A 27,216-nucleotide genomic window follows, 5' to 3' on the forward strand; every position below is an offset into this window, starting at 1 on the left:
CTCAGGAAAAAAAAATTCTGAGCAAATTACTTATGTTTTTTTCATTCCAGAGGGTCCTTTGAGAAAACTAATCTTGTCCAGATAGGAATCTCTGTGATTGCAGTATGTTATTGTTTTCACAACTCTTCCCTTCATTTATTTGAAACCTACACTACACTATAACTAAAGCAAATTTTCTTGTTAAACTGCCTGGAGAACCATCTTTGCCTACTTTCTGGTTTCGAGGTACTGCCGGTGCTGCTGGCATTTCATCCGACGTAAAAACACAATTACATCAATTACGCTGCAAGTCTGATCTCAGAAACCTTGGCCACTGTACCAGCAGTGTCAGGTATGATCATTATCTTAATGCACTTCCCTTAATTATATACATAATGATATAATTATAGAATTAATTCATTGGGTTTCGTGATGCACACATCCAGAGCACATGATCTTCTGTATCGACGGACACTCCCATTTTAGAAACAACCACAAATATTCCAACCCCATCCAACTCTATATCAAAGCTTCCTCAAACATCAAATCCCATTCAAATTGAGCTATAGAAAAGGTATTATATTATCTTATATTATCTGCTTCCATTGTCAGCCTGAAATTACACTATTTTAAGGTGACATTTTTACAGTGTAATTATGCAAATAAGTACTGAGTAATATTAATTAGCTAAATGTACTTACTAAAGAGTTACGGTTAGTGTTAGCTACTTGTAATTATGCACAATTTACTGTTATTACTATAGTAAGTACATGTAACACGTGTAACTACGTCACCTAATAATACCGTGTCCTAACAAGACGCGATGCGATGCCGCGACATGCGAAAACATTTATCTTTACAATGTTAATCAGAGTTTTCGTCCTAACTAGCCCCGATGCGCCGATTTTTATAGAAATACTATATTTCTGACGCCGTGGCTGCAACAACAACACAAAGTATGATAATGATAATGTCATGTGCTGTTTATGTGCTGAAAGCGTACTGAAAGCAACAATAGACAGTTCACCTCAGATCTTCAAAATAAATGAAAGGAAACAAGAACTTCGAACTGTCAACTCATTGTGAACAGACAAGTGCATTCTATGACAAATTATTTTAGTAACTCAGTATGTATTTTTTATAATGTTAAAGTGGTATAATGTTAAAGCCCGCCCACACGCTCTTCTGATTGGCTGTGATTTTTGATTGACTTTATCACGTCTGAAAGTTGCATCGTGTCTGCTGTGGACAGACAAATTGTTTGACGCTGGAATCTTGGAATCTGGTTAGGACACGGTGTAAAGCGTTATAAAAACTGCTAATCGGCCGAAACCAATTTGGTCACCCATTTATGTACTAATCGAACATTAGTGATTGTATTACACTGCTGTTCAAAAGTTTGGGGTCAGTAATATATATAAGAAATTAATACTTTTATTCAGCAAGGAAACACTAAACTGATCAAAAGTGACAGTAAAGACGTTTATAATACTACAAAAGGTTTCTATTTCAAATAAATGCTATTCTTTCGAGCTTTCTACTCAAAAGAAGAATCACAAAAATATGAACTGTTTTCAACATAGATTTTGAGCAGCAAATCATCATATTAGAATGATTTCTGAAGGATCATGTGACACTGAAGACTGGAGTAATGATGCTGAAAATTCAGAATAAATGCCATTATTTACAGTTATTTTAAATTGTAATAATATTTCACAATATTCTGCGGCATACCATCACTGGTACCACCACAGTTGTTTCACAGCCAAACAAGAAGAGATTGTCCATATGTGAATCTGTATGCGGCTAATTAGAGTCATTAGCACCATTAACCCCACCCACACACACACACACACACACATCTTTTCTGGTCTTTCAGCCCTTCACCTGTGACCCTGTGACCACACACTCTCCATTCGGCCTTTCACCTGCCCAATAAACTGCAGTATTCTCTTTTTCTTTCTTTCTCTTTTTCTCTCTGCCCATACTCAATTGGTCATGTCATTAGAGTGCCTTTGTACTGGACACATCCCTGCCCGCAGGCGCCACTATTATGGCTTTGCGCTGCCTTTGTGTGTGTGGGTGTGTGAAAGAAAGGGATGAACAGCAGATGTAGTGTGTTAGAGTGAATGAATGCTGAGTAAGTCATTGAGTGTGTGTGTGAACGCCAGGGGTTCACGCCCACAGAAAGCACAGCTGCAGTGTTTAACAGACAAGCACGGCCTTTAACACTCAGCAGCCCGCTCTTCACATGCACACGCACCCCACCCAACCGAGAGAACATCATTAAAGAGCTGAAGTCATATTTGAAAACGGGGAGGATTTGGACTGATCCACTCCGCGGAGAGACGGCGATTACTCGAATTAAAGAAGATCAGTCATGTTCTTAAATGATTTTCCTGGTTAAAGCCTTTTCCCGGTCAACTTAAGCTAAACCTACACGCATGCAACATATGCTGTCGATTACCACAGAAAATCATGGCTGAACCTTGTAAAAATGAAGGAAAATCATGTTTGCAGTAACTAACTTATATTTGAGTTCATCGAGCAATCGCACCTGAGGGTCTAAAAGCAGAAATGTGAAGTGTGGTTTTGTTCATGCACTTAATAAAAATGAGTTTTATGAGTGTAAAGCCCTCTTGTCATTTCTGAAGTCAGACTATTTTCTATTTTCATTTTTACATATCTATCTATCTATGTATCTATCTATCTACACACACACAAATACGTATATATCGGTGTTGCCAAACGATTAATCGTGTGTACTGTATATATTTATTTTTATATATAAATATATACATGCATGTGTCTGTATTTATATATTTAACAAAAATATATTATATTTATTTATAAAATATTTATATATAATATACATGTAATATTTCTTAAATACATGCATGTGTGTATTTATATACATAATAAATATACACAATACACACGCATATATTATGAAAACACAAACTTTTATTTTGGATGCTATTAAGCGCGATTAAATGTTGACAGCACTAATATTGTGTGTGTGTATATATATATATATATATATATATATATATATATATATATATATATATATATATATATATATATATACACACACATATACAGACACATATACAAACAGATGCAAAAATCAATTTCAAATCATCATATTAGAATGATTTCTGAAGGATCATGTGACACTGAAGACTGCAGTAATGATGCTGAAAATTCAGCTTTGATCACAGGAATAAATGACATTTGAAATATATTCAAACAGAAAACAGAGGTTTAAATAATATTCCACAATATTACTGTTTTTCCTGTATTTTTGATCTAATAAATGCAGCCTTGGTGAGCAGAAGAGACTTCTTTCAAAAACATCTTACCAAAAATCTTACCAAACCCAAACTTTTGAACATAGGTTATGTCTCATCTATATTGCTGTGGTCTTATTCATTCTTTAACAGATGGCAGCTGCAGGTGCAATCACACTGCAAGACTGTGACCCAAAATTTTGGAGACATTGGAGACTAAAATAAAATTTATCAGGAAGACAATTAATCTGCCATGTCATATTAAGCGATCAAAGACTAAGACTTTTACCCTATGATGAAAGAAATCTTTTGCAATTTCGCCATGAAACTTGTGCAGTCGCTTTTGGATAAAAGTGTCTGCCACGTGCAGAACTGTAAACGTACCCGGGATGCACAGCACTGTAACGTAATAGCGAATGAAAATGTGTCCAGCCGTAGGACACTGATGAAATTCACAGTAATCCTTTCCTGATCTCTCCACTTCCTGCCTCTTTTCTCTAGTTTGAAGGCAAGACCTTCATCTCACCTCTCTCACTCTGCCTTGTGTTCAGTCACTGTTTTCTCTCCTTCTCAGTGTCACAGTCTTTGTCTAATTCAGTCCCATCTGTCCTGTACCGTCTCTCTCTATCCAGTGCTGAAGCTGCAGCCGTTGGCAATATAAACTTCCTCAACACTTATTCTTCAAGTAGAAGTGTTTGTGTGCGTTCAAAATATTCTGTGCTCCACATTCTCTCAGTTTCATACATTTGTGATAGTTAGTATATAGATGGAAGCAGGGCTTGACATTAACACCCGCCAACCTTCTGCGCTTTCTCTCTCTCTCTCTCGTCTCTCCGACAGACACACAAACCCTCCTCCCCTCACTCACTCGTTTCATTTGCTCCGGATGAATATTGTTGGTGTTACAGGGACTGAGTTTTGGCTTGGGATTGCGTGTATTGCACATAATTTACTCATTCCTGCAGATTTTGTGCTCACACCGAAAGTGCGCACACATAAAGCCACCTCTCAGGTCTAAACTGAGTTCTTTTTGCTACTTATTGTGATTAAACAGTCAAATACACACAAAATAATGTCAAAATGCCAGTCGAGTGATGTTTTAAAGGTGCCCTAGATTCAAAAATTGAATTTACCTCGACATAGTTGAATAACTAGAGCTCAGTACATGGAAATGACATACAGTGAGTCTCAAACTCCATTGGTTCCTCCTTCTTATATAAATCTCATTTGTTTAAACGACCTTCGAGGAACAGGCGAATCTCAACATAACACCGACTGTTACGTAACAGTCGGGATCATTAATATGTACGCCCCCAATATTTGCATATGCCAGCCCATGTTCAAGGCATTAGACAAGGGCAGCCAGTATTAATGTCTGGATCTGTGCACAGCTGAATCAACAGACTAGGTAAGCAAGCAAGGACAACAGCGAAAAATGGCAGATGGAGCAATAATAACTGACATGATCCATGATATCATGTTATTTTTAGTGATGTTTGTAAATTGTCTTTCTAAATGTTTCGTTAGCATGTTGCTAATGTACTGTAAAATGTGGTTAAAGTTACCATCGTTTCTTACTGTATTCACGGAGAAAAGACTGTCTTTATTTAAATTTTTTAAACAATTGCAGTCTGTATAATTCAATAATTGGGGCGTGGAGCACGGGATTTAAAGGGGCCGCGTACCCTGAATCGGCGCATTTATAATGATAGGCAGTTAAAAAAATTTTTTTTTTTAAAACTATGGGGTATTTTGAGCTGAAACTTCACAGACACATTCAGGGGACACCTTAGACTTATATTACATATTTTGAAAACATGTTCTTCGGCACCTTTAAGTGAACGTAAACAGTTGAGAAAGAAAACATGTGTAACAGTATAATGGATCCATGCGTCAGGTCTTAAAGTGACAGCAGCCTAATATACCTGCTGCCAAATTATGAGATAATATTAAAAACATCTATATAGCAGTTTTAATCCATGGTATCGATGTCAAAATTGTGGCCGGTGAAAATGCTGAGTGGCTAGCAACTTTAAAAAAACCACTAACCACGGTGGCTGCTGAGCAAAACATTTTTCAATGTAGTTTAGTTTAACTGAAATGTTGGTCGTCACGTAGAGCTCAAACTAGCTTCAGAGAAGTCTGCTGTCTCTCACTCACCTCTACACTCCAGCTCTCCATGGCTGGCCTCAAAGCCCGGCAGGCAAGTGCAGGTGGTGGTGGGCTGGTCCACCCACTGTCCATCTTCTCCACAGAACATCTTGGGCGGTCTGGGATTTGGTCCAGGCTGCGCTGCGTTGGCCACACACTGGCCCACTGCCTCCTGCACCAGCGAGCGAGGAACTGTCTCCGGGAAGACGGATAGTGAGCGCGTGAGAGCCGGACACTTCTTAAAGAAGACACGCACGGACAGAAGGGCCATGCACGCTCCCTGGGCCTGGAACGCCAAGTAGAATCCACGTTTGGTCAATGGGCCCAGACGCAGCGTTTTCACATTAACCTTCTTGTCTCCATCTTTACGGAGCAGGAAGTCTGCGGCCACCGTGTCAACCTAATGGAAACAGAGATATAGAAAAGACTGTTGAGATTCATAGAAGAGAAATCACAAATGTGATTTCATTTACATCTCAATTTTTGACTGAGTCATTCCACAAAAACATGAAGCAGCACAACTGTTTTCAACACTGATTTTGAGCAGCAAATCATCATATTAGAATGATTTCTGAAGGATCATGTGACACTGAAGACTGGAGTAATGATGCTGAAAATTCAGAATAAATGACATTATTTACAGTTATTTTAAATTGTAATAATATTTCACAGTATTCTGCGGCATACCATCACTGGTACCACCACAGTTGTTTCACAGCCAAACAAGAAGAGATTGTCCATGTGTGAATCTGTATGTGGCTAATTAGAGTCATTAGCACCATTAACCCCACCCACACACACACACACACATCTTTTCTGCTCTTTCAGCCCTTCACCTGTGACCCTGTGACCACACACTCTCCATTCGGCCTTTCACCTGCCCAATAAACTGAGTGACTGAGTCATTAACTCAACTGTCATTAATTTGTGCTTTAGAACAACTTCTCATTGCTCTATAATATATTCAGATGACCTTCATTAACTTTTAAAGAGTTCATCAATGCTTCAAAATGTACAGATTTGCCAAGATAGTCAGAGATCTCAGTATGAACTCAAACATTTCTTATCAATGTCCCCCAAACCCAAATAATGTGCACTTTAAGTGCACTTAAATGTATTCAGTGTGCACTTGTAGTGTACTTCAAATCTTAACATGAAGAGTTTGGTTCCAAAACGCGATAAATGCCATTTTCAAAAAATTGAGTTTCCACCAAAATCAGTATTGTATCTGGTCGATATTGAAAAGTCATTTATTAATTTTGCGCAAAATGCGATATCCGTCGTGTTATTCTGTCATGTTTTCTCCCTTTCTTCCCAGAACGCGACAAACGCCAGTGTCCTTTCTCTGCAGAACGCGATATATCCACTCTCAACCAATCACAGCGCACCATTCCACACACTGTAAACATTAAAGGCTTTTTTAAAAGCCGTTTTTAATACCAATGTACTCGGCAAATGTGTTTATTTAACCGTGCGGTGGTGCCAGATACTCTTTAATCCGTAATGACAAATAATTCATAACATTAACAAGATGACCATTGGAGCGACGGCTGAATGTATTTTTAGTAAATTGGCTGAATATAAGATAAATATTGGCAAAGTTTAGACTCTGTCATATATGTGAATCAACTTACTTTGTTGTGTATTTTCAGTTTGAAAAATAACTTTTATATTGATGGATTAATTGCATTTTGAAAAAAAAAAGTGTCATGGATTTATTGCATTTTGGGAAAAAAATAATACGTTTTTATAATAAACTTTTTAAAATCAAAATGTAGATTTGAATTTTTAATGTTTTTATATCCAAAAGATGCTATGTGAAAGTTTGAAACAGAAAATAGGGGTTTTCATCTTGCCAATTTTTTGGTAAAGAAAATACCTTTTTACTCAAAATAATCAAAATGGAGTTATTGCGTTTTGGAACCAAACTCTTTTTTATTGAAATAAAAGGCCACTTAAGTGTACCTAAAGTATACTTTCTTAACACCTTAAGTATACTTAAAAAGTGCACTTTTTTATAATAATGTCAAAATAAAAGTTATACTGTAAAGTACATTTTAAATCATTGTTTTAATTGTTTGTTGTGCTTTAATGAAGTACACTTATTTTGATGTGTTGACTAACATACTAAAGCACATGTAAAGTATGTGATTACAATTTTAACTGTAGTGTTATTCAATATTACATTTAAAGTTAACATATTTTAAATGTACTAAATTGCAACTTCATATAATGTAATTATAAATACATGACAAAATTATATTTTACTATACTATAATGCTTTTCAGTACACATGTCAGTACACTTTTGAGATTTAAACAATTAATTGTATAGACAATAGAAGTAATTATTAAATTACATTCTTAGATGTCCTAATTAATAGGGTCAAAAAAGCACTCTAAAATTCTTTAATTGCATTTAATATAGATTTAATCTATACTACATTTTTTAAATCTAACATGCAATTAAAAGTTCACGCTTAAGTATTTTCTTTTTTAAAGTATATCATTTTTGAAATAAGCACTCTTTTTAAAAATATGCTAAAGTGTACTTCATTTTCAGAAGCCTAAAATTTATATGTAAACAATGACATTATCCTTTCAGTAATGCGAATAATTCCTTGTCTATTTATGCAGTTTTACATATAATTGGGTGTGTGAATGATTGTCTGCACGTGAGCACCTTGGTATAGGGGTTCTCCATCCACGCGGGGTGGGTTGCCGTCGCGTCATCCGTGTCAGTCTGGTAGTAGTAAAGGTTAAAGGTCTCTTTGCAGGACCGGTGATGTGTGTTCCGTGCTGAACATTCGACAATGGTGAAAAGCAGCTCCACGTACACCTGCGACGCCCCTCGCCGCTCGATGAGCTTACTGCGCAGCCAGTGACTGCTCGAGCCGTCAGTCTGGCAGATTTCATAGGTCCTCACGCTGTTGTTCTCCTCATCTAGGCCACTGACCTCTTCCCACTGCGCACAGAGAGGAGGGACAGGAAGGCTTGATTGGTCAGTGGAGATCAGTTGTAACAATATACAGTTTGCACTGAGCATTTGCTCTACGTGTAGGGTGAAATGCTGGAGCTGCAGGTCTCACCTCAGGTTTAGATCGAGAGTATATCGTCCACTTCAGATCTGATGTCGCGGTCTTGGTATTCATCAGGACCTCTGTCAAACACACAACACAGGGAGAGGGGTTAGTTAAAAAATAAACACATAAATGAGATCACAGTCTTCAAAGTGTGCAGAATTGTGCACTTGTAGTGTACTTCGAAGTGTACTCTTTATCTGTTAAATAGAGAGAAATGAAGACAGCCTTGCAGTAAACTCAGTGATTGTGCATCACATTAAGTCAATATTTCAAACTATACAGAGATTTGAACTCAAATATTTCTCAGCGAAGTTTCAAAAGCCCAAATGATGTTCTGCTATCCATATTATTTTTTATAATTATACTCTTTCTCTCTGTACATATTGTAAAAAAGAAGTGCACTTAATTGTATTGAATGTGCACTTGTAATGTACTTTAAATCTTAAAGTATGTTTTTAAAAAAACTGTACTTGCAGATAATATAATATTAAAGGCCACTTAAGTGTACTTAAAGAGAGTACAATTTCATGACAATGCATAAGTATGTTTTTAAAAAAGTGCATTTAAAATGTTTACTTTAAAAGTACATTTTAATTCGTTTTAGCTAATGCTCTTTTTTCGTGATTTAAAATAAGTGCACTTATTTTGACTAACCTACTAAAGCACATGTAAAGCAATTGACTATAATTTTAACAGTATTGTGCTATTACATACAGTCCACATCATGCTTTTTAACTAGTGTGGCTAAACCAGAAAGACTTCCTTTAGCCCAAAGTAGCCTATACTTCGGGCGTCCACGTCCATGTACCATCCGCATGACATAATTTTCATCATCGGGAGGGTCCACGGACATCCGCGTACCCCGTCCGCGTGCCGCCTCCACGTACAACAGCGTTTGTGCGAGAGACCTGAGTGCTTGAAAACAAAATCCACTATATCGAAGGCCAAAAGGTTCGAAAACACGCAAAAATGAAGTACATACCCGAGCCTTTAATCAACCAGCTTCACCAGAGTATTTGTTTTTGCTGATGAACAGCATAACTACACTAGTCCACCAGCAAAAAGCAGCAAACATCATAACCAATTGAAATTCATGCAGATCTACACTGTTTTTTTCAGCAATAACATTTTTCCTCCGAGCACAAGGGAAGTTCCCTGAGGTTAGATGGTTTGGTTATCGAATCATGGCCAACAGAAGCTTTAGCAAAAACAACTAGAGACTGTGGATGATTTTCTCTCACACCAGCTCGCATAGCTCAAGGGAAAAGGACGGACATGGGAACAAGAGCACAGCCTAATTTTACACTCGCACACATATACAGTGACAATACAAAATCACTATATAGAGTTTCAACCCAGCGGTGAATGATGGTCATTTAATTTCCAGTGAACATCCTTCCTTTCCATTTCCACACTCTCTCTGTCTCTGCTCTTGATTGCGTTTTTGCTTGAACTGGCTGTTGGTCATTACTTATTGATGGTGGTGATGGGTTTTAATCAGGCATTCATTCAGTCACCCCCTCCAGGCTTCCGCGCACGTATCTGGCCCTGGGGTTCTTGCTATGGGAGCTGCGCTGGTCATGTGACCACCCAAAGCCACCACACGGTTCAAACCAGCTCCAATCACAAAGATCCTTTGATCTAAAAATACTAGCACAGAATAAATTTCTGGTCTCTCTCTGTCTCCTACTGCTATTTGTTCAAACTTCTTTCTTATTCTTGTCTCTAAGGAAAAACACCTTTATTGCTCTTTTTTTTTTTTTTTTTTTGCATGCGCTTTCCCCATGAGTGCTGGAGTTTAGCATACAGAGATTGAATCAATATGTCTCTGTCTGTATGTATCTGGGTCGAGACTTGTCTTGGGGACTGGAAGCTTCCTGTTAGTTTAGACCTCAGAAAAGCATCAATAAAAAGAAGAAAAAATTATGTTTAAGCCCAGATGGCCTCAGAGTGACCACTGGATATGTTCAGAATGGATATTACATACTGCGCAGTATATACTATTGAGATATTGTTAAACAGTCAAACTTTAGTATGCTACACTTTCATTACATGGCATCACTATGCTGAAAAATATCTTCATTTGTGTTCTGAAGATGAACAAAGGTCTTACGGGTTTGGAATGACATGAGGGTGAGTGATTAATGAAAGAATTTCCATTTTAGGGTGAACTAACCGTTTGAGAGGACTAAATGATTGGAGAAGTCTGGCAACATCACCAGTAAGAACTCAGAATTTATAGCATTTTGATTAAAAACACAAGGTCAAAACCAAAAAAATAAAAACAAAAATAAACGTATGCATGGATGAATCATTCAGTAATTTCAATGAGATGCATTTAGACAATAGATGAATTTAAAGGTGCCCTAGAACCAGTTTTTACAAGATGTAATATAAGTCTAAGGTGTCCCCTGAATGTGTCTGTGAAGTTTCAGCTCAAAATACCCCATAGATTTTTTTTTAATTAATTTTTTTAACTGCCTATTTTGGGGCGTCATTAACTATGCACCGATTCAGGCTGCGGCCCCTTTAAACTGCGTGCTCCCTGCCCCCCGAGCTCTCGACTATAATACAGTGCATTTATAAAGTTCACACAGCTAATATAACCCTCAAATGGATCTTTACAAGATGTTCGTCATGCATACTGCATGCTTGCATCAGATCATGTGAGTATAGTATTTATTTGGATGTTTACATTTGATTCTGAATGAGTTTGAGGCTATGCTTCGTGGCTAAAGCTAACATTACACACTGTTGGAGAGATTTATAAAGAATGAAGTTGTGTTTATGAATTATACAGACTGCAAGTGTTTAAAAATGAAAATAGCGACGGCTCTCTTGTCTCTGTGAATACAGTAATAACCGATGGTAACTTTAACCACATTTAACAGTACATTAGCAACATGCTAATGAAAAATTTAGAAAGACAATTTACAAATATCACTAAAAATATCATGTTATCATGGATCATGTCAGTTATTATTGCTCCATCTGCCATTTTTCGCTATTGTTCTTGCTTGTTTACCTAGTCTGATGATTCAGCTGTGCACAGATCCAGACGTTAATACTGGCTGCCCTTGTGTAATGCCTTGAACATGGGCTGGCATATGCAAATATTGGGGGCGTACATATTAATGATCCCAACTGTTACGTAACAGTCGGTGTTATGTTGAGATTCGCCTGTTCTTCGGAGGTCTTTTAAACAAATGAGATTTACACGAGGAGGAAACAATGGAGTTTGAGACTCACTGTATGTCATTTCCATGTACTGAACTCTTGTTATTCAACTATGCCGAGATATATTCAATTTTTGATTCTAGGGCACCTTTAAATCTGGACTTATGTTAAAAAATATTTTGTAAAATTTTGTGTTAAATTGCTTCTGTCTTATTTGTCACACTGAAAATATGAGTGTGCTGCATTGTGGGACAATATTCAATAGTGTGCTCTGGTCAGGATTATTTAAAACTTAAAAAAAAAAAAAAAATCCTTACTTGAAATAAAATAAAGATGAACTGAAATAAAATCTAAAAATAAATAACACTTATTTAACTTATTTTTATTATATATTTTATCTAATTGCCAAAGGCAATATCTGTAATTTTCTTTTAGTTTAAGTTTAAGTACTAAAAAAACTCAAAATAAATAAACCAAAAACTAAAACTATATAGAAAAATTTCATAAATATATAAAAATGTCAAAAACAACAAAATGAATGAAAATTCAACTAAAATTAAAATGAAAACAGAAAATATAAAAATAAAATTTAATTCAAAATCAATGATACTACACTCTAACAAAATGCTGGATTAAAAACAATCCAAGTTTCCAGCAGTTGGGTTTAATGTTCGCTCAATCCACTGGGTAGTTTTATTTAACTCAACTATTGTTTAAAAATTACTATATGGCTGGCTTAAAAAAGGTTGGGAATTAAAAATCAGACACATAATTACTAGAGGCAACAATAATAATCAAAAGGTGAACATTTATTAATAAGCAATTTAATAAATGTTTACTGTTTAATTAATATGCATTAAACTTATTAATAAATGCTAATTTCCAACATATATTGCGTTCAATATATTTTAAACAATAGCTGACTTATATAAAACTATCCAGCAGGATGGGCAAACATTTAACCCAACCACTGGGTCAAAACAACTCAATCGCTGGTTTTGTCTATTTTCAATCCAACTTGGGTTGATTTTAACACAGCATTTATTTTTTTGTAAAATAACACTGGCTCTGGTTGTATATTGCGAGTATTTTGTGTGTACAGAAAATTAGCATGCTGCACAGAATATTTACAGCACAACAAGTATGAGTAGTATACTAGCAGAATCCCTCCAAACACCTGATGTGCCTCGATCTGTATGTATCTGGGTCGGAACTTGTCTTAGGGACTGGAAGCTTCCTGTTGTTGGTTTTCACCCTTAGCATCGCATCAATATTAAAAATCAAACTCAAAAACTGATATTTAAGCCTGTATGGCCTGAGGGAGAACACTGACATGTGCTCCGTCTCTCACTCAGTGACACCTACACACTCCTCCCTAACGCCATCCATCTTCCAGACACTTCTCCCTCTCGCTTTCATTATTTTCCCCATCACTTTTGCTTTTCCCGCTTTCGGATTTCACATTCCTTTCTTGCCATCCGTCCGTTTTCATTTCTCCTCTCAATAACTCCATATGTCTCCGTCACACTCTTTATCTCTCCGCGCTTCCCTCTATCCTTCTCCCGCCCGTCTCTCTCCCTCTGATGTCGAGAGGCTGCGGACGGCTGATAACCGCCGTCCAGCTCTGAGAATCAAAGCGAGCGACGCCCGGGAGGCCGGAGGGGAGGATGAAAGAGGGATGAGAGGAGAAGAGTGCCGGGCGAGGGAGGACACAGGGCAGGAGCTTTTGGAAAAGAGGGCAAAAAAGAGCAAGAGAGAGAGAGAGAGAGAGGGATGAGACAGGACAGATATATCTGACGGTGATTTCCCACTGTGAGTTTTGCTCCGAGTTCAGAGGAAAAACAAATTACAGGCTCATCTACATTAAAATGCACACACACACACACACACACACACACAGGTGAATCTCATGAAACCTGTCCAACAACATCCCCAGGTTATATTTCACCCCACAAATCAAAAAAGATATACTAATCTTAATGAATAGTATTCATTTTCTTAAAGTGCCCATATTATGCTTTTTGTAGGTTTGTAATAGATTTACATAATGTCCATCTATGGTTTTGATTGGCTGCCTGCTAACAACATCTACTTTGCCACGCCCTCAAACACTGTAGCTGAAATTCAAATATGGTAATGGGTGTGGTAATCACAACAGACTGGGCCATCTGACCAATCACAGCAGAGCAGGCTCTCAGAAAGGCGGGGTTTAGAGAGACCGAATCCTTGATCGAAGCGTTTCAGACGCTGAGAAAAGAGCTGATGCTTCATTGTATATTATGAGAAAAATAAAGTGTTTTTTGACCTTGGATGCATGTAGGAGACCTGCAAAACTAAATTAGGAGCCTTTAAAATAGCATAATAGGGGCACTTTCTTCTTTTCTTGTTGGTGTGAAATATGACCTAGACATTCATCCATGAAGTTTGTGTGTATGAACACCAGGTTACTGAGGACTGTGATGTGATAGATTACGGTCTGTTTCGCTGTGTGTGAGTGCCTGTATGTAATTACAGTGGTCTATATCCTGCTGTCTACTCTATCATTACTTATAATGGGGCAGGAAAAAGTGTACGCGTGCGTGTGTTTCTCCTTATGGCTCGCCTCAAAAAAATAGGTTAGACACAGCGAGACTCCAAAGTTGACACCAGGATTATCATTCACCTGACACACACATACACACACACACACCTGCACATCTGTCAGTGAGTCTTTGGCCTGATATCATCAGTACTGGCTGCTGTTCTGATGGATTAAGCTCCCGGTGGGCGATTTCTGTCCGAGCTTGTTTTTTAGACCCGTTTAATGCAGCGGTCCCGTTTAGACACACCGTACCGCGCGGCTCTTACACTCAATCCCACCTTAATGTGCTTTAGTGATAAACCTGCTGCAAATTCACTTTTAGATCTCAATTGTGTCTCCAATGAGATTAAATGGAGAGCTAATGGTAATTTAAAGTCAATTTCTGGGGAAAAGACCCCAATAGTCTCAGAGTTTCAGACATTTTAAGGTCTCAAATTTGCAAACATGCCAAGGTCTGCTGTCAAAAACCCCTCCATTTCCATATGAACATTTGTCATCAAGTTATCTAAGATATGTTATCCAAACAATCCAACAAATGTCTCTTATTTCCACTAAAGAACTTTAATAGAAAGATGTGAGAAACTCTATAATCTCTCCTGAGCTCTGAAAGAGCAACCTCTGAGCAATTTAATGTCAGGAAATAACAGGGAACCTGTTATACTACTATACAAAAGATTTTTACATGTGTTTGAAATAGGTCTCACTGTTCTCTATTTGAATAATGCAATTTATTCCTGTGATCAAAGCTGAATTTTCAGCATCATTACTCCAGTCTTCAGTGTCACATGATCCTTCAGAAATCATTCGTATATGATGATTTGATGCTCCAGAAAGATTTCTGATTATTATCAATGTTCAAAACAGTTTAATATTTTTGTGGAAACTGTGATACATTTGTCTTCAGGATTCTTTGACAAATAGAAAGTTCAAAAGAACAGAATTTATTTGAAATAGAAATCTTTTGTAACATTATAAATGTCTTTACTGTCACTTTTGATAAATTTAATGCATTCATGTTGAATAAAAGTATTCATTTCTTTCAAATACACACACACAAATTCTTTGAACAGTACTGCGTGTGTTTGAATAAGCTTATATATCCTGACTTTGATTATATGAGTAAAGGCAAACAGGACTCCGGTTTTGTGTCTGAGCGTGATGGCGTGTTAAAACGCGTGTATGTGAGTCTCATTTGTTTCTCACCTCTGCAGGTAAGTATGAGTGTTTGTCTGCTTCACGTTTCTGTCTAGTTTATGACCGTTTCCTGTATGAGTGCGTGTCTAGAAAACACTATCCCACGGAAACTGTATTGCTCAGAGGTGGCTTTTCACCGCTCAGGAGACTTAAAGGATTAGCTCACTTCAGAATTAAAATGTCCTGAATTTCCTCACCCCCATGTCCTCCAAGATGTTCATGTCTTTCGTTTTTAAGTCGAAAAGAAATTAAGGTTTTAAGGAAAACATTCCAGGATTTTTCTCAATATAGTGGACTTCAGTAGTTACCAACGGGATGAAGGTCCAAATTGCAAAAAAAAAAAAAAAAAAAACTAATTTTCTCATTTTCTCCTCCAACTTTAAATTCGTCCGACATTGCTGTTTTACCTTTTTTTTTGTAAAGGGTGTTTGATTTAATCTTTGCAAGTTCGCTTTGTAAACACTTGCTTGGTACATCACACGTGACCTTTCCAAAGTGATTTTTAGAAAATGGCGATTGTTTCTCTAGATAAGACCCTTATTCCTCGTCTGGGATCTTGTAGAGCTCTTTGAAGCTGCACTGAAACTGATTTGGACCTTCAACCCGTTGAACCCCAGTGAAGTCCACTATATGGAGAAAAATCCTGGAATGTTTTCCTCAAAAACCTTAGTTTCTTTTCAACTGAAGAAAGAAAGACATGAACATCTTGGATGACATGGGAGTGAGTAAATTATCATGAAATCTGACTTCTAAAGTGAACTAATCCTTTAATGGAGCTCTCAAAATATTTTAAGTAGCCCAATCAACAATTGTTGATATACAGTAGAAGTATAGAGCTGCTGACATAAAATAAGAGAAGAAGCTCATTAAAGGTTTAGTTCACACAAAAATGAAAATTATGTAATTAATTACTCACCCTCATGTCGTTCTACACCCCTAAGACCTTCGATTTAATGTTATGAAGTGACGAGAATACTTTTTGTGCGCAAAAACAAAAGTCAACTGCATAGGAGAATGACAAGGAAGAGGAGAAATAGTTGAATAAAGTAATTATTTTTATTTCTCTTCATAACATTAAGGTTGAACCACTGCGGTCACGTGGACTATTTTAACAATGTCTTTACTACCTTTCTGGGCCTTGAAAGTGGTAATTAAATTGCGGTTTTTGATTGAGATGAAGTTACTTGTGAGATTACTAGGATTTTTTTTCTCCCAAGACTTATGTAAAAGTCTCCATTTGCTCTCTACTTGATCTCCTAGCTATCCTAGAGAAATTTACAGTTTTTTCTGATTGTAAAAACCACTGTGGTACGTGACCTTGAGCTGGATATCATGCCTTGAGTGTTTCCTGTCTGCACTCCAAACCTCTTTAATTATAGACACATCCTCACTTTCTCTCAAAGGTAAATGACAGAAGACCAGCACCGGGCTACAATTAGTCTTTCACTTTAATTAAGGAAAAGAGACAGTGCCAATTACTGAAAGAGAGAGTGAGAGAGAGAGAGGGAGAGAGGAGGGGGAGGGATGCAAAATGAAAAGGGAGTGAAAAAAAAAGAGGCCAAGGAGAAAGAGTGGCAGAGGGGAGATGAAAGGGAAAACAGGGATTAGGAAGAGATGGATGGAGATGAACAGATAGTGAAGAGAGATGAGCATTTAATATGAGTACTGTAGCGTGACAGCATGTTTGTGTGTCTAATCGTTTATTACTGAAGCACACCTGGACTACAGATGCCTCTGCCAGGGATGTACAAAACTACACATTTGCAAAATTGCTGTCTAAAAGATTAGTCGTGTTAAAGTCAACAGGAGATCAAAATGGTATTTACTTTCTCAGTAAACATTCCTCAACTTATTGTGAACAATTCATCAGTTCACATTATTCCAAAGAAAACAAAAGTTCGTCCTTGTAATCTTTCATCAAGTGCGAAAACTTGTTCAGCCTCTCAAAGGACTTTGCTTTCCGGCTAACATAATCAAAGCCCTCTTATTTTGAGACCACCAGGCTTATTTCATACGTAACATCCAGGGATGCATGATATATCGGCCACCATATAGGTATCGACCGATATATGTTCATTTTTAATGTTATCGGTATCGGCACGATAAGAAAATTTGCCCGATAAATTAAAGCCGATAAATAATGGATTATTTCCTTCAGCTGAGACACTTTCACCTTGATGGTTTTGAATTGCTTGAAAAATGATTGAAATCACTTCAAAAAGTTCAACATGTGCAGTCTGTCGTATAGGCTACATAAAATTATAATGAGAATATTATAATTACATGCTTAGGACATGGCTTTTAATGTTTTTGTAATCAGGCTTTCAAAAATTATATCGGATTTTGATTTACTGGCCAATATATCGGTTATCGTTTTTCAAATATAAAGAATAATCGGTTATCGGTATCAGCCGAAATTGTCATATCACTGCATTCCTGGTAACATCCGTTTTTCACATTTCAATGATTAATAAAATCAAGTCCTGCCATACAGTTTTGCACACTCAGACATACGTCAGATAACAGAAATACCTTTGTGAAAAAGAAGTACACTTTAGCATACTAAAAGAATACTTAATACATAAATAATATACTTAATTGTTAAATGCAATTAAATGAAAATTTATTACGGTTTAAATTTATATTAAATGCAATTACCCGGACTAGTGTTTTTTGACCTACAAAAGTAGGACATCTTAAGTCATTTCATATTTACTTCTATTGTCTTTGAAATATGGTTCAAGTGTCCTGCTGAATGTACTGACAAGCATTCATGGTAAACTAAAACTTTAAATGTCATGTCTTTTCTATCATTTCTATCATTTAGTACATTTGAAAAATATTAACTTTAATTGTAATACTGAGTAACATTAAAATACAGTTTTAGCATGCTAAAAAAACAACATGCGATGATTCATCGAAGACTAATAGTCAATATAATCTCACAAGTCAACTTCAGTAATCATCAATTATCCAGGTATGATTCATGATCTGATTATTAGCTTCTACACCCCTAAGAAAGAGTTCCAGTATCTTTAATATTTTAATTGGCTACTGAGCTATTCACCTGTGAGCATTTGAAAAAAAAGAAAAAGAAAAAAACGCACTAAAATATAATCTTTCACTACATAAGCAGATAAGCCGAGCTGCTTAACTCAATGAAAGTGATGAAACATCTGCAACTTGCACAGACACAATCCAACTCTCAAGCTCTCTTATGAAAACAAGGCTTTGTCTCTGAGACCACCATGAGAAATGATTTGCTTCTGTTGTTGGACAGGGACATGTGAAAGAAAAGAGGACCGCTCCTAAGTCCACGCTAAACAAATGAACAATACTTCTCTCGTCTCAACTCGTTTACATACTTCATCTGGGCTGACGCATCTTTGAATGTGGATTCGTTTCCTAGCAGTCGGCCTATGAGCAAACACACACTAGACAGTGTTTGCACTTGTATTGCTGTTGGGAGAAAATGACAAAGAGAGGAGGGGAGAGAGAGAGAAATTGTTTGCCTTTTGACACACACAAAAAAAAAATTGTAAAGCCTGAAACATACTCTATGTTTTCTCATTGAAAGTGTACGTCCTCTTTGTTCATATTTAACTCGAGTTATTGCGTTACTGTGGCAGTGGCAAACTTCAGTACATATGGGGCAATACAGCGCAGCAGTGACGTTTATTTTTTAAGCCGACCCGGAAGTTGGCATCACCCTGCGGTTCCCTTGAGAAAAACCCAACAGGATTTTTCCTTTGGCTTTTAGATTAAAATCTGTGACCAACAAAAGTTTAGGATTCTTACATGTTTTGTTCATCATGATAATCTTCATAAATTCACACATCTTTTAGGAATTTTGAAGCCTAAATACAATCGCCAGAAGTCAAAAGCTAAATGTAGGCTATGAACAAAGTAAACCACGGTCACATGACATCACCACCAATAAAGGGATAGTCCACTAAAAAATGAACATTCTGTCATCATTTACTCACCCACATATTGTTCATGCAACATGCATGAGTTTCTTTCTTCTGCTGAACACAGAAGAAGATACTTTGAAGAACGTTGGTAACCAGACAGTTGAAGGTAGCCACCGATTTCGATAGTATGGAGAAAAATTAGTGATCGACCGATATTGATTTTTTTTATAACCGATACCGATACCGATTATTTGCATGTTTATGTACCTGATAACCGATATGCAGAACTGATATTTATTTACTGTTATACTTCTGTTTTTGACAATTATTACAACACAAATGAGCTGAACAAACCATTTTATTTAACAATCACTCCCTCCTTGCATACAAAAAAAAAAACCTTTATAAATAGAGGGGTCTGAGTGCAAAAAATTAAAGTGCACTGTTACTAAGTGTCTTTGTTTTAAAATAAAAGCTTTGAGGTAAAAAAATAAAGCACAAAAATGATTATAACATATTGGTGGATGCCAACTGACAAAGTGCTGTTTGACTATAACTTAATCAACCGCGATCGCGCATGGAGATAATAAATAATTAATTTCCACAAAGCGGTAGGCTATATTTATATGTGTATTAGCGAAATAATTGTTATGTAGTAAATGATAATATAATCTAGGGTGTTTAAACAAGATAATCTTGTCAAAAGTTTCATTCAGTGGCCGTGCTTAAGCCTCCTGATCATCCGTCAGTTGCTAAGCAATATGAACGAACTTTTTCTTCTAGACTAATGGTGAGCAAATACAACAGATAGAGAATTAAATTCAGCGCTTTTATTTTCAACATGCACTCATTCATGTCTGTTTTATTTAATTCATGTAAAGTTACGTCTTTATTGGGGCAGGACATGACGAATTACACTACGTGACTCAATGAGTTCGTCTCAATTGTTTAGAAACAAGCTGCATAAATTAACTATATCAGGAATTTATGTCTCAGATCTCATTTGTGCATGTCTGTTATGTTAAATAAAGTTGATTAATTAAAGCAAACCAAGTAGAACATATACTTTACCTGTGCACTGAGTTGTTGTTGACTGATCTCCTCAGACGCCCGGGCTGCAATGGCGGAAATCTCAAAACGGCCACAAGATGGCGCCGTAAATCGGCGAATCCGATATTACAAAACCGATACCCGATTATGGAAAAATGCTTAAATATCGGGAAAAATATCGGTAAACAGATATATCGGTCGATCACTAAGAAAAATAATACTCAATGGCTACCGTCAACTGTCTAGTTACCAACATTATCAATCAAACCAACCATGACAAGTGTGAACGCACCCTTACTTGTTTGGAACAACTTGAGGGTGAGTAAGGGTGCGTTCACACTTGTCATGGTTGGTTTGGAACAACTTGAGGTTGAGTAAGGGTGCGTTCACACTTGTCATGGTTGGTTCGATTAAAACGAACCCCGGTGCGATTGCTCGGTTAGTGCGGTTCATTTAAACATATGCGAACGCTGCTATCCGAACCCTGGTGCGCACCAAACAAGCGGACTGAGACTGCTGAAAAGATGGGTCTCGGTCCACTTTCAAATGAACTCTGGTGTGATTAGAATGATATATGAACGCAGCACGGACCAAAGACATGTAAACGAACCAAAAACAGGAAGATGAGACCCTAAAAATGACAGAATCCTCATGCATATCGGTTTTTCTCGTCATAGTGGTGAGTTTGGCCATCACAGGCATCAGACGCGCGTCTCCACGCAGCAGATTGTTTATGTGCGTGACGCCGCTGTTTTGACTCCTTCACACATTTTATAAGCTCTTCACGAGTTCCCAGCTGGCCAAAATACCATCATATTTAGGCTACGCACACACAACGAGCGCATTTACCTCAGCGGTGTTCCGACTTTATTTCAGGCATTTAACCAAAAACCCATTTTAAAAACCCATTGATGTCAGGACGATGGAACCGCCCGGAACTGCTAAAATTCTAGCTCGAGTTTTGTCTTACAGAAATACATCATTCCTGCAGCACTATATACGTGTTTGTAATGCTAGTGTATGATCTGAAAGAGAAAACTGAAAGCCGTTGAAGAAGAATCTCTTGTGGCAACACAAAGAATGCTGTGTGTACTTGCACTGCACTGAGAATTTCATTCAGAAGGAAGATGCTTGAAATTAAGCTTGAGCAGCTACACTCTAAAAAATGCTGGGTTAAAACAACCCTAATTTTGGGTTAAAAATGGACAAACACAGCAATTGGGTTGTTTTAACCCAGTGTTTGGGTTAAATGTTTGCCCAACCTGCTGGGTAGTTTTATTTAATTCAACTATTGTTTAAAAAAAATACTGTATTGCTTGCTTAAAACGAATCCAAAATATGTTGGAAATGAGCATTTATTAATATGTTATATTAAAAGTATAATAAATAATACTTAATAAACATTTATTAAAATGCTTATTAATAAATGTTCACCTTTTGATTATTATTGTTGCCTCTAATAATTATGTGTCTGATTTTTAATTTCCAACATATTTTGGGTTCATTTTCATTTTTAAACAATAGTTGAGTTAAATAAAACTGCCCAGCAGGTTGGGCGAACATTTAACCCAAAACAACCCAATTGCTGGGTTTGTTCATTTTCAACCCAACTTGCAAGCAAATTTTATTTATATAGCACTTTTCTACACAAATTAATGCAATTCAAGGTGCTTGACAAGGAATGCAAGGATAAGGACAAGGATATAGCAATTAATAAAATTAAAAAGAACAATTAAAAAGTAAAATAGACCCATTAAGATACATAAGGAGAATAAAATGTATAAAAATCAAAATATGAAAAATGAAAAACAAAGCAAAACACAAAATATAAAAAGGTTTTATAAGATTTTACAGGGAGGCCAGACTAAAAAGATACGTTTTTAATTTAGACTTAAAGCTATTAATGTTTCCAGCACATCTTATGTTCTCTGGAAGGTTGTTCCAGAGGTGAGGAGCATAACAGCTAAAAGCAGCATCACCAAATTTTTTAGTTCTACTATGAGGTACCTTTAGAAGAAAAGAATCAGAAGATCTAAGAGTCCTTCTCGGTTCATATACTGTAATCATATTTGAAAGTTAGTCTGGAGCAAGTCCGTGCAATACCTTATAAACTATTAAAAGATTTTTTAAATCAATACGAAAACTAACAGGTAACCAGTGTAATGACTTTAATACTGGTGTACAACAACTCGGGTTGTTTTTAACCCAGCATTTAGTGTACAAACCTAAATAAAGTATGTTTTGGACCTTAAATGTTTTTCTTATTCAAAACAGCGCCCATGTCCAAAAATATATCATCATACCAACTACTCATACTATTACTGTAGCATATATTTACTGTGCACAGCATCTGTTGGCAAAAAGCATCTGTATAACCATCTACATTTACCTAAATGTGTATATATACACTATGCCAAACGGCAATGCACTGAACTTGACCTTCCATTTCCTGTGACGCACAAACCAAAAGCAACATTGACCACTTGTAACACCTATTTCTTGATTTATAAATGAATAAGCTGATAAACGATAAAATAGTGAAAACTATTAAAAAATATACCAGACAATATACAGTGTATTCTGCACAGTATGCTGTAAGATAATATTTCATTCCCAGCGTAGCCAAGGACTTCCTTTGCAATCTGTTGAACTCTATTGATGTGCAGGCCATCAGCTACCATCACAGCTTTTATTATCATTACATCCCCATATGGCTGCTCACACGGTACATCATGAACACACACACACACACACACACACACACACACACAAAAAAAAAAACTGACCCTTAATCATATCCACTCCAACACACACACACACACACACACACACTCATTGAGTAAGTGTCAGTGGAAGCCAGAAGCCATGCTGGTTTGATCGGTGTGTGAATAGAGAAAGCAGACTGTTCCTGTCTGTTGCACACACACACACACACACACAGGCCCGACATAACCCCAGCAGATATCTGATACATAATACACTCTCTGCATGACTCTCCTCTTTCAATCTTTTGTTTCCTCCATCTCCTTTCTTTCCTGATCCCTCAATTTCTTACCCAGCTCTCACTGAAGATCAGAGAGTGGGAGCATGATGACAACATATGTGCTTACACAGAGCAAATCTATAATCTCACACTCATAAAAACACATTATGCATTATGACTTCATACTGACCTCTTCAAGTCATGTGTATGTGTTTATTCTGCGGGGACAAATTTGTTCCCAGAAGTGATCTAAATATGACAAAACCTCCCCCTTTGGGGACATCCTAATAAAAACAATGTTTTTAACGAATTGAAAATGGGATATACTTTGGTGAGTTACTCCTTAGAATGCATAATTAACTGCATATAAAAACAATTCTGACATGCCCTCATTCAGCTAAATAAATGAGTATAAAAATCCAAGTGGTAGCTTTTCTGAACTATAAAAAAGCAACTGCATATTTGCCTGTTTATGGGACCTTTTGAGTCACAAAAATTAATAAATATGAGTAAACTACATAAAAACCACTATTAGACCGATGGCTACCAAAATAATACATCAATTGTTACTAATTGAAAATTTCCTGAACATGAAATCTGTAGCTGCCTTGATGAATTTACTGGATGAACGAGGCATTTTGCTTTTAGTATTCGAACAAATTAAAATGACAAAAAGTAGTGTTACTATTAAGACAGTAGTAACCTAAAAATCTGATTGAATCATGTTGAGTTGAATTTTAGTGATCTCTCAACAAGCATGTCCACCACAGCTTACACCGGACTCTGTGTATGGAAACACAAGCCTCCATGTTTTTGTCATCTGCTCCACACACACCTGACCTGTTTTAAAAGCACCTAGAGACCTAAGCGCAGATCTTTTAATAATGTGTCTCATCTCTGTTTTTCATTATCTGTCTAAACAAAGGGTCTTCATGATTAAATTATGCCTGCGGTTTATCTGTGAATGCATTAATCAGTGTTATTAATTCACAAGGGCCCATGTTCATAGTGTTTAATGTGATTTACCAAAATAGGATGTGTACAACGTTCATATCAACTAATCAGATTTTTACATTACGTTTAGGGACAGTTAAGGCTTTAAGGCAAGACAAACCATGTGAATAGGGTTAAAAAATAAAATAACTAATAGAAATCACCATACTTTCCGCAGTTGATTAATCACATCAAGACATTTTTTGTTTTACAAGTTTTCTGAAATGTTATTTAAATATTGCAAATTATGCGTTTTTAATTAACTCTTTCCCTGCCGTTGATGGAATTTTCCATCATTTATGAGACAACTGCAGCGTCCGAAATCGAATACTTCTCTACTATATAATACACGAAAAACAGTATGCGAACAGAGTAGTATGTCCGAATTCATAGTATTTGAAAAACAGTAGACGAAAAGTACCTGGATGATTTGCTTTCCGCCATTGACAGAATATTCTAGTCTTCTGTGTTTTCACTGTTATACGGTAGGGGGCACTATTACACATCTTCTGAATGAGTACAGAATCTCTGGATCAAAACACAGATGAAAAAGAAGCAGAAACAAGCAACAAAAAGCATTGCTTATGCACGCTGTAGTCTTTGACAAAAAAAAAAAAAAAAACTTGATTTTCTCAGCTTTTTGTTCAAAATGTTGCTTTTTTTAATTAAACTCCCATTCAAATGTTGATTAAAAAAAATGCATGAAGGTAGGAAAAAAGGTTTTGTTTCTTGTTTTGTTTGTGTAAAAGCAGATACTCTGTTCTTTCTTTTGATATAATGCATGCTCAGATGTTCATACAACAAAATATTCTGAATATTGTGGAAATGGTCAAAAATGCTGGCAGTGGCTGGAAACTATTTTTAAAAAAACGCTAGCGGGGAAAAAGGTAAATATGCACTAATTTGCATATACTTTCAGAACAGAAATATGAACATTGGATAAAGCCAGGTTGTTGATACATTAGAGTTAAAGGTCTATTATCACTCCACAAATCAGAAAATACTGTCAACAGCCAGAAAAAAACAGCATAATTTTAGGAATAAAGTGATATATGTATCAGGTGAGTGTTATATGAAAACCCCCTCTGTAAAAACCTTCAGAATATAGATAGGAATAAAACTAAAGTTTGGCATGAATTGTAAAGCACCGCTGAAGTGGAGATTTCTGGCTCAGTGAAGGAGAAACAAACTCGCTATGAAAAAAATGCAGATGCAAATAAATAAAGTGTAGTAAAATAAACAAATAAATGTGCATTTTGGATGTTTTCTTTCCACTAGTCTAAAAGAAGAAGCAAAATAGCCCAAATTGGCACAAAACTGACCAGTGCCTGAAAAAACAATGGCTTTGCCTGTTGGGATCTTGCCTTAATTAGCATTCTTATCATACACCAATCACAAAACGCAACCAGTAAGGATGCAGGTATGCAGGATGGAGTAAAAAGGGAAGGAGAGTGCAGAAGCAGGAGGCACGTGCTGTGAACTGCAGAGAAGACGAATGGCTTTGAATGTGCCGTCACCAACGGGGGGCGAGTGGGGGAGTGCGAGCTCTGGAGAAGCGCAGAATCGGGCTCATTTTTTGGGGGGGATAACAGAGATTTCACACTGGGCCCTAATGGGAGAACTAACACATGGTTCAGACAAGAAAGCCTATGTTGTGTTTGAAAAGTATAATGTGATATATGACGAGATTAGTGGAAAGGTTCATATTCTTTACTTGTTTCTCTCCATATGAAACTTCCTCCAAAGCGTGACTGGTTTGCAGATTTGTTGATGTACGTGATACAATTCTTGGAGAAAATTGGTCAACGAGTAATTTGTTCATCCCACAGGCAACCGGTTGAAAGATGTCAAGAATTCTTTAGAGCTCTTGCAAATGGCCAGTGTTTAATGGATACTAAACAGAATACTGGAGTAGCAAAGTAAATATGTCTTACAGTAAATCTGCAGATTGTATAGCCTGTATATATATAGGATTTTAATAATTAAAACTGCTTTTTTAGTTTGATGTAAGAAAAGTGTTTGGCAATTAAGCTAAATGCGAGGTTTGTTTTTGGAAAGAACAAATTCAGAGTACTGATTTCTTTGAATGAGCACCTAAACACAAACTCATTTTGGTGTACTGTCAAATATCACGCCACACAAGCCAAGCGTTTCACGCAGGTATATTTCAGGAGCAGCAGAACTGCCTGAGCTGCTCAATTAATTAATACCAGAGCCAACAGTTAATTTCTATGAAGTATCTGACAGACTGAAAATGGGAAAGTGAAGGGATTATTTCAGGCTGGCAAAACAGCACTCCTTAGGGTGAGAAAGACAAACACTGCAGCATCTGACTCTCTGGCAAAGGTTACACGTGGGTTCAGGAACAACAAACATTTTATCAAACATTCTATCACACATTCATAGTTTCAACCCTAATTATGACCCTAGCAATACCACAAACCTTATAGGTAGTAGTTTCAGCTGTCTGAACTCAAAATCCCTTGTTGATAAGAATGATGTTCCAGGACTGACAGGGAATCTATGGTATACTTAACTTAATGGTGTTAAAGGGTTAGTTCAACCAAAAAAGAAAATTCTATCATCAAATATTCACACGTGTCATTACAAACCCATAAGACTTTAGTTCATCTTCAGAACACAGTAAAGGAGTGGTTGATTATGATTTCATTTTTTTAACTTCAGTTAGTGTGTAATGTTGCTGTTTGAGCATAAACAACATCTGCAAAGTTACAATGCAAAGGGAGATATTTTCTTTTAAAGAATTCTCTGTTTAAGGACTACAACAAATGGCTGGTAGGGACTACAACAAGCTTCTT

General features: G+C 36.7%; 1 protein-coding gene across 3 annotated transcripts in view; it reads right to left on the reverse strand.

Annotated features, from left to right (window-relative positions):
- The window catches only part of ephb4a (eph receptor B4a), a 51,072-nt gene that overhangs the window by 17,048 nt on the left and 6,808 nt on the right, over positions 1 to 27,216 (reverse strand). For 2 of the 3 annotated variants that reach the window (XM_048189778.1, XM_048189777.1), the window contains exons 2-4: positions 8,512 to 8,582; positions 8,106 to 8,387; positions 5,433 to 5,823 (exon numbers count right to left, since the gene is read on the reverse strand). In XM_048189778.1, the coding sequence (XP_048045735.1) occupies positions 5,433 to 5,823; positions 8,106 to 8,387; positions 8,512 to 8,582 (744 nt within the window). Of the gene's footprint in view, positions 1 to 5,432; positions 5,824 to 8,105; positions 8,388 to 8,511; positions 8,583 to 20,442; positions 20,506 to 27,216 lie in introns of those variants that run through there. The other variant, XM_048189779.1, reaches the window with a different exon arrangement.

The sequence above is a fragment of the Megalobrama amblycephala genome, linkage group LG4 (genome assembly GCF_018812025.1).
Source record: "Megalobrama amblycephala isolate DHTTF-2021 linkage group LG4, ASM1881202v1, whole genome shotgun sequence".
NCBI lineage: Eukaryota > Metazoa > Chordata > Actinopteri > Cypriniformes > Xenocyprididae > Megalobrama > Megalobrama amblycephala.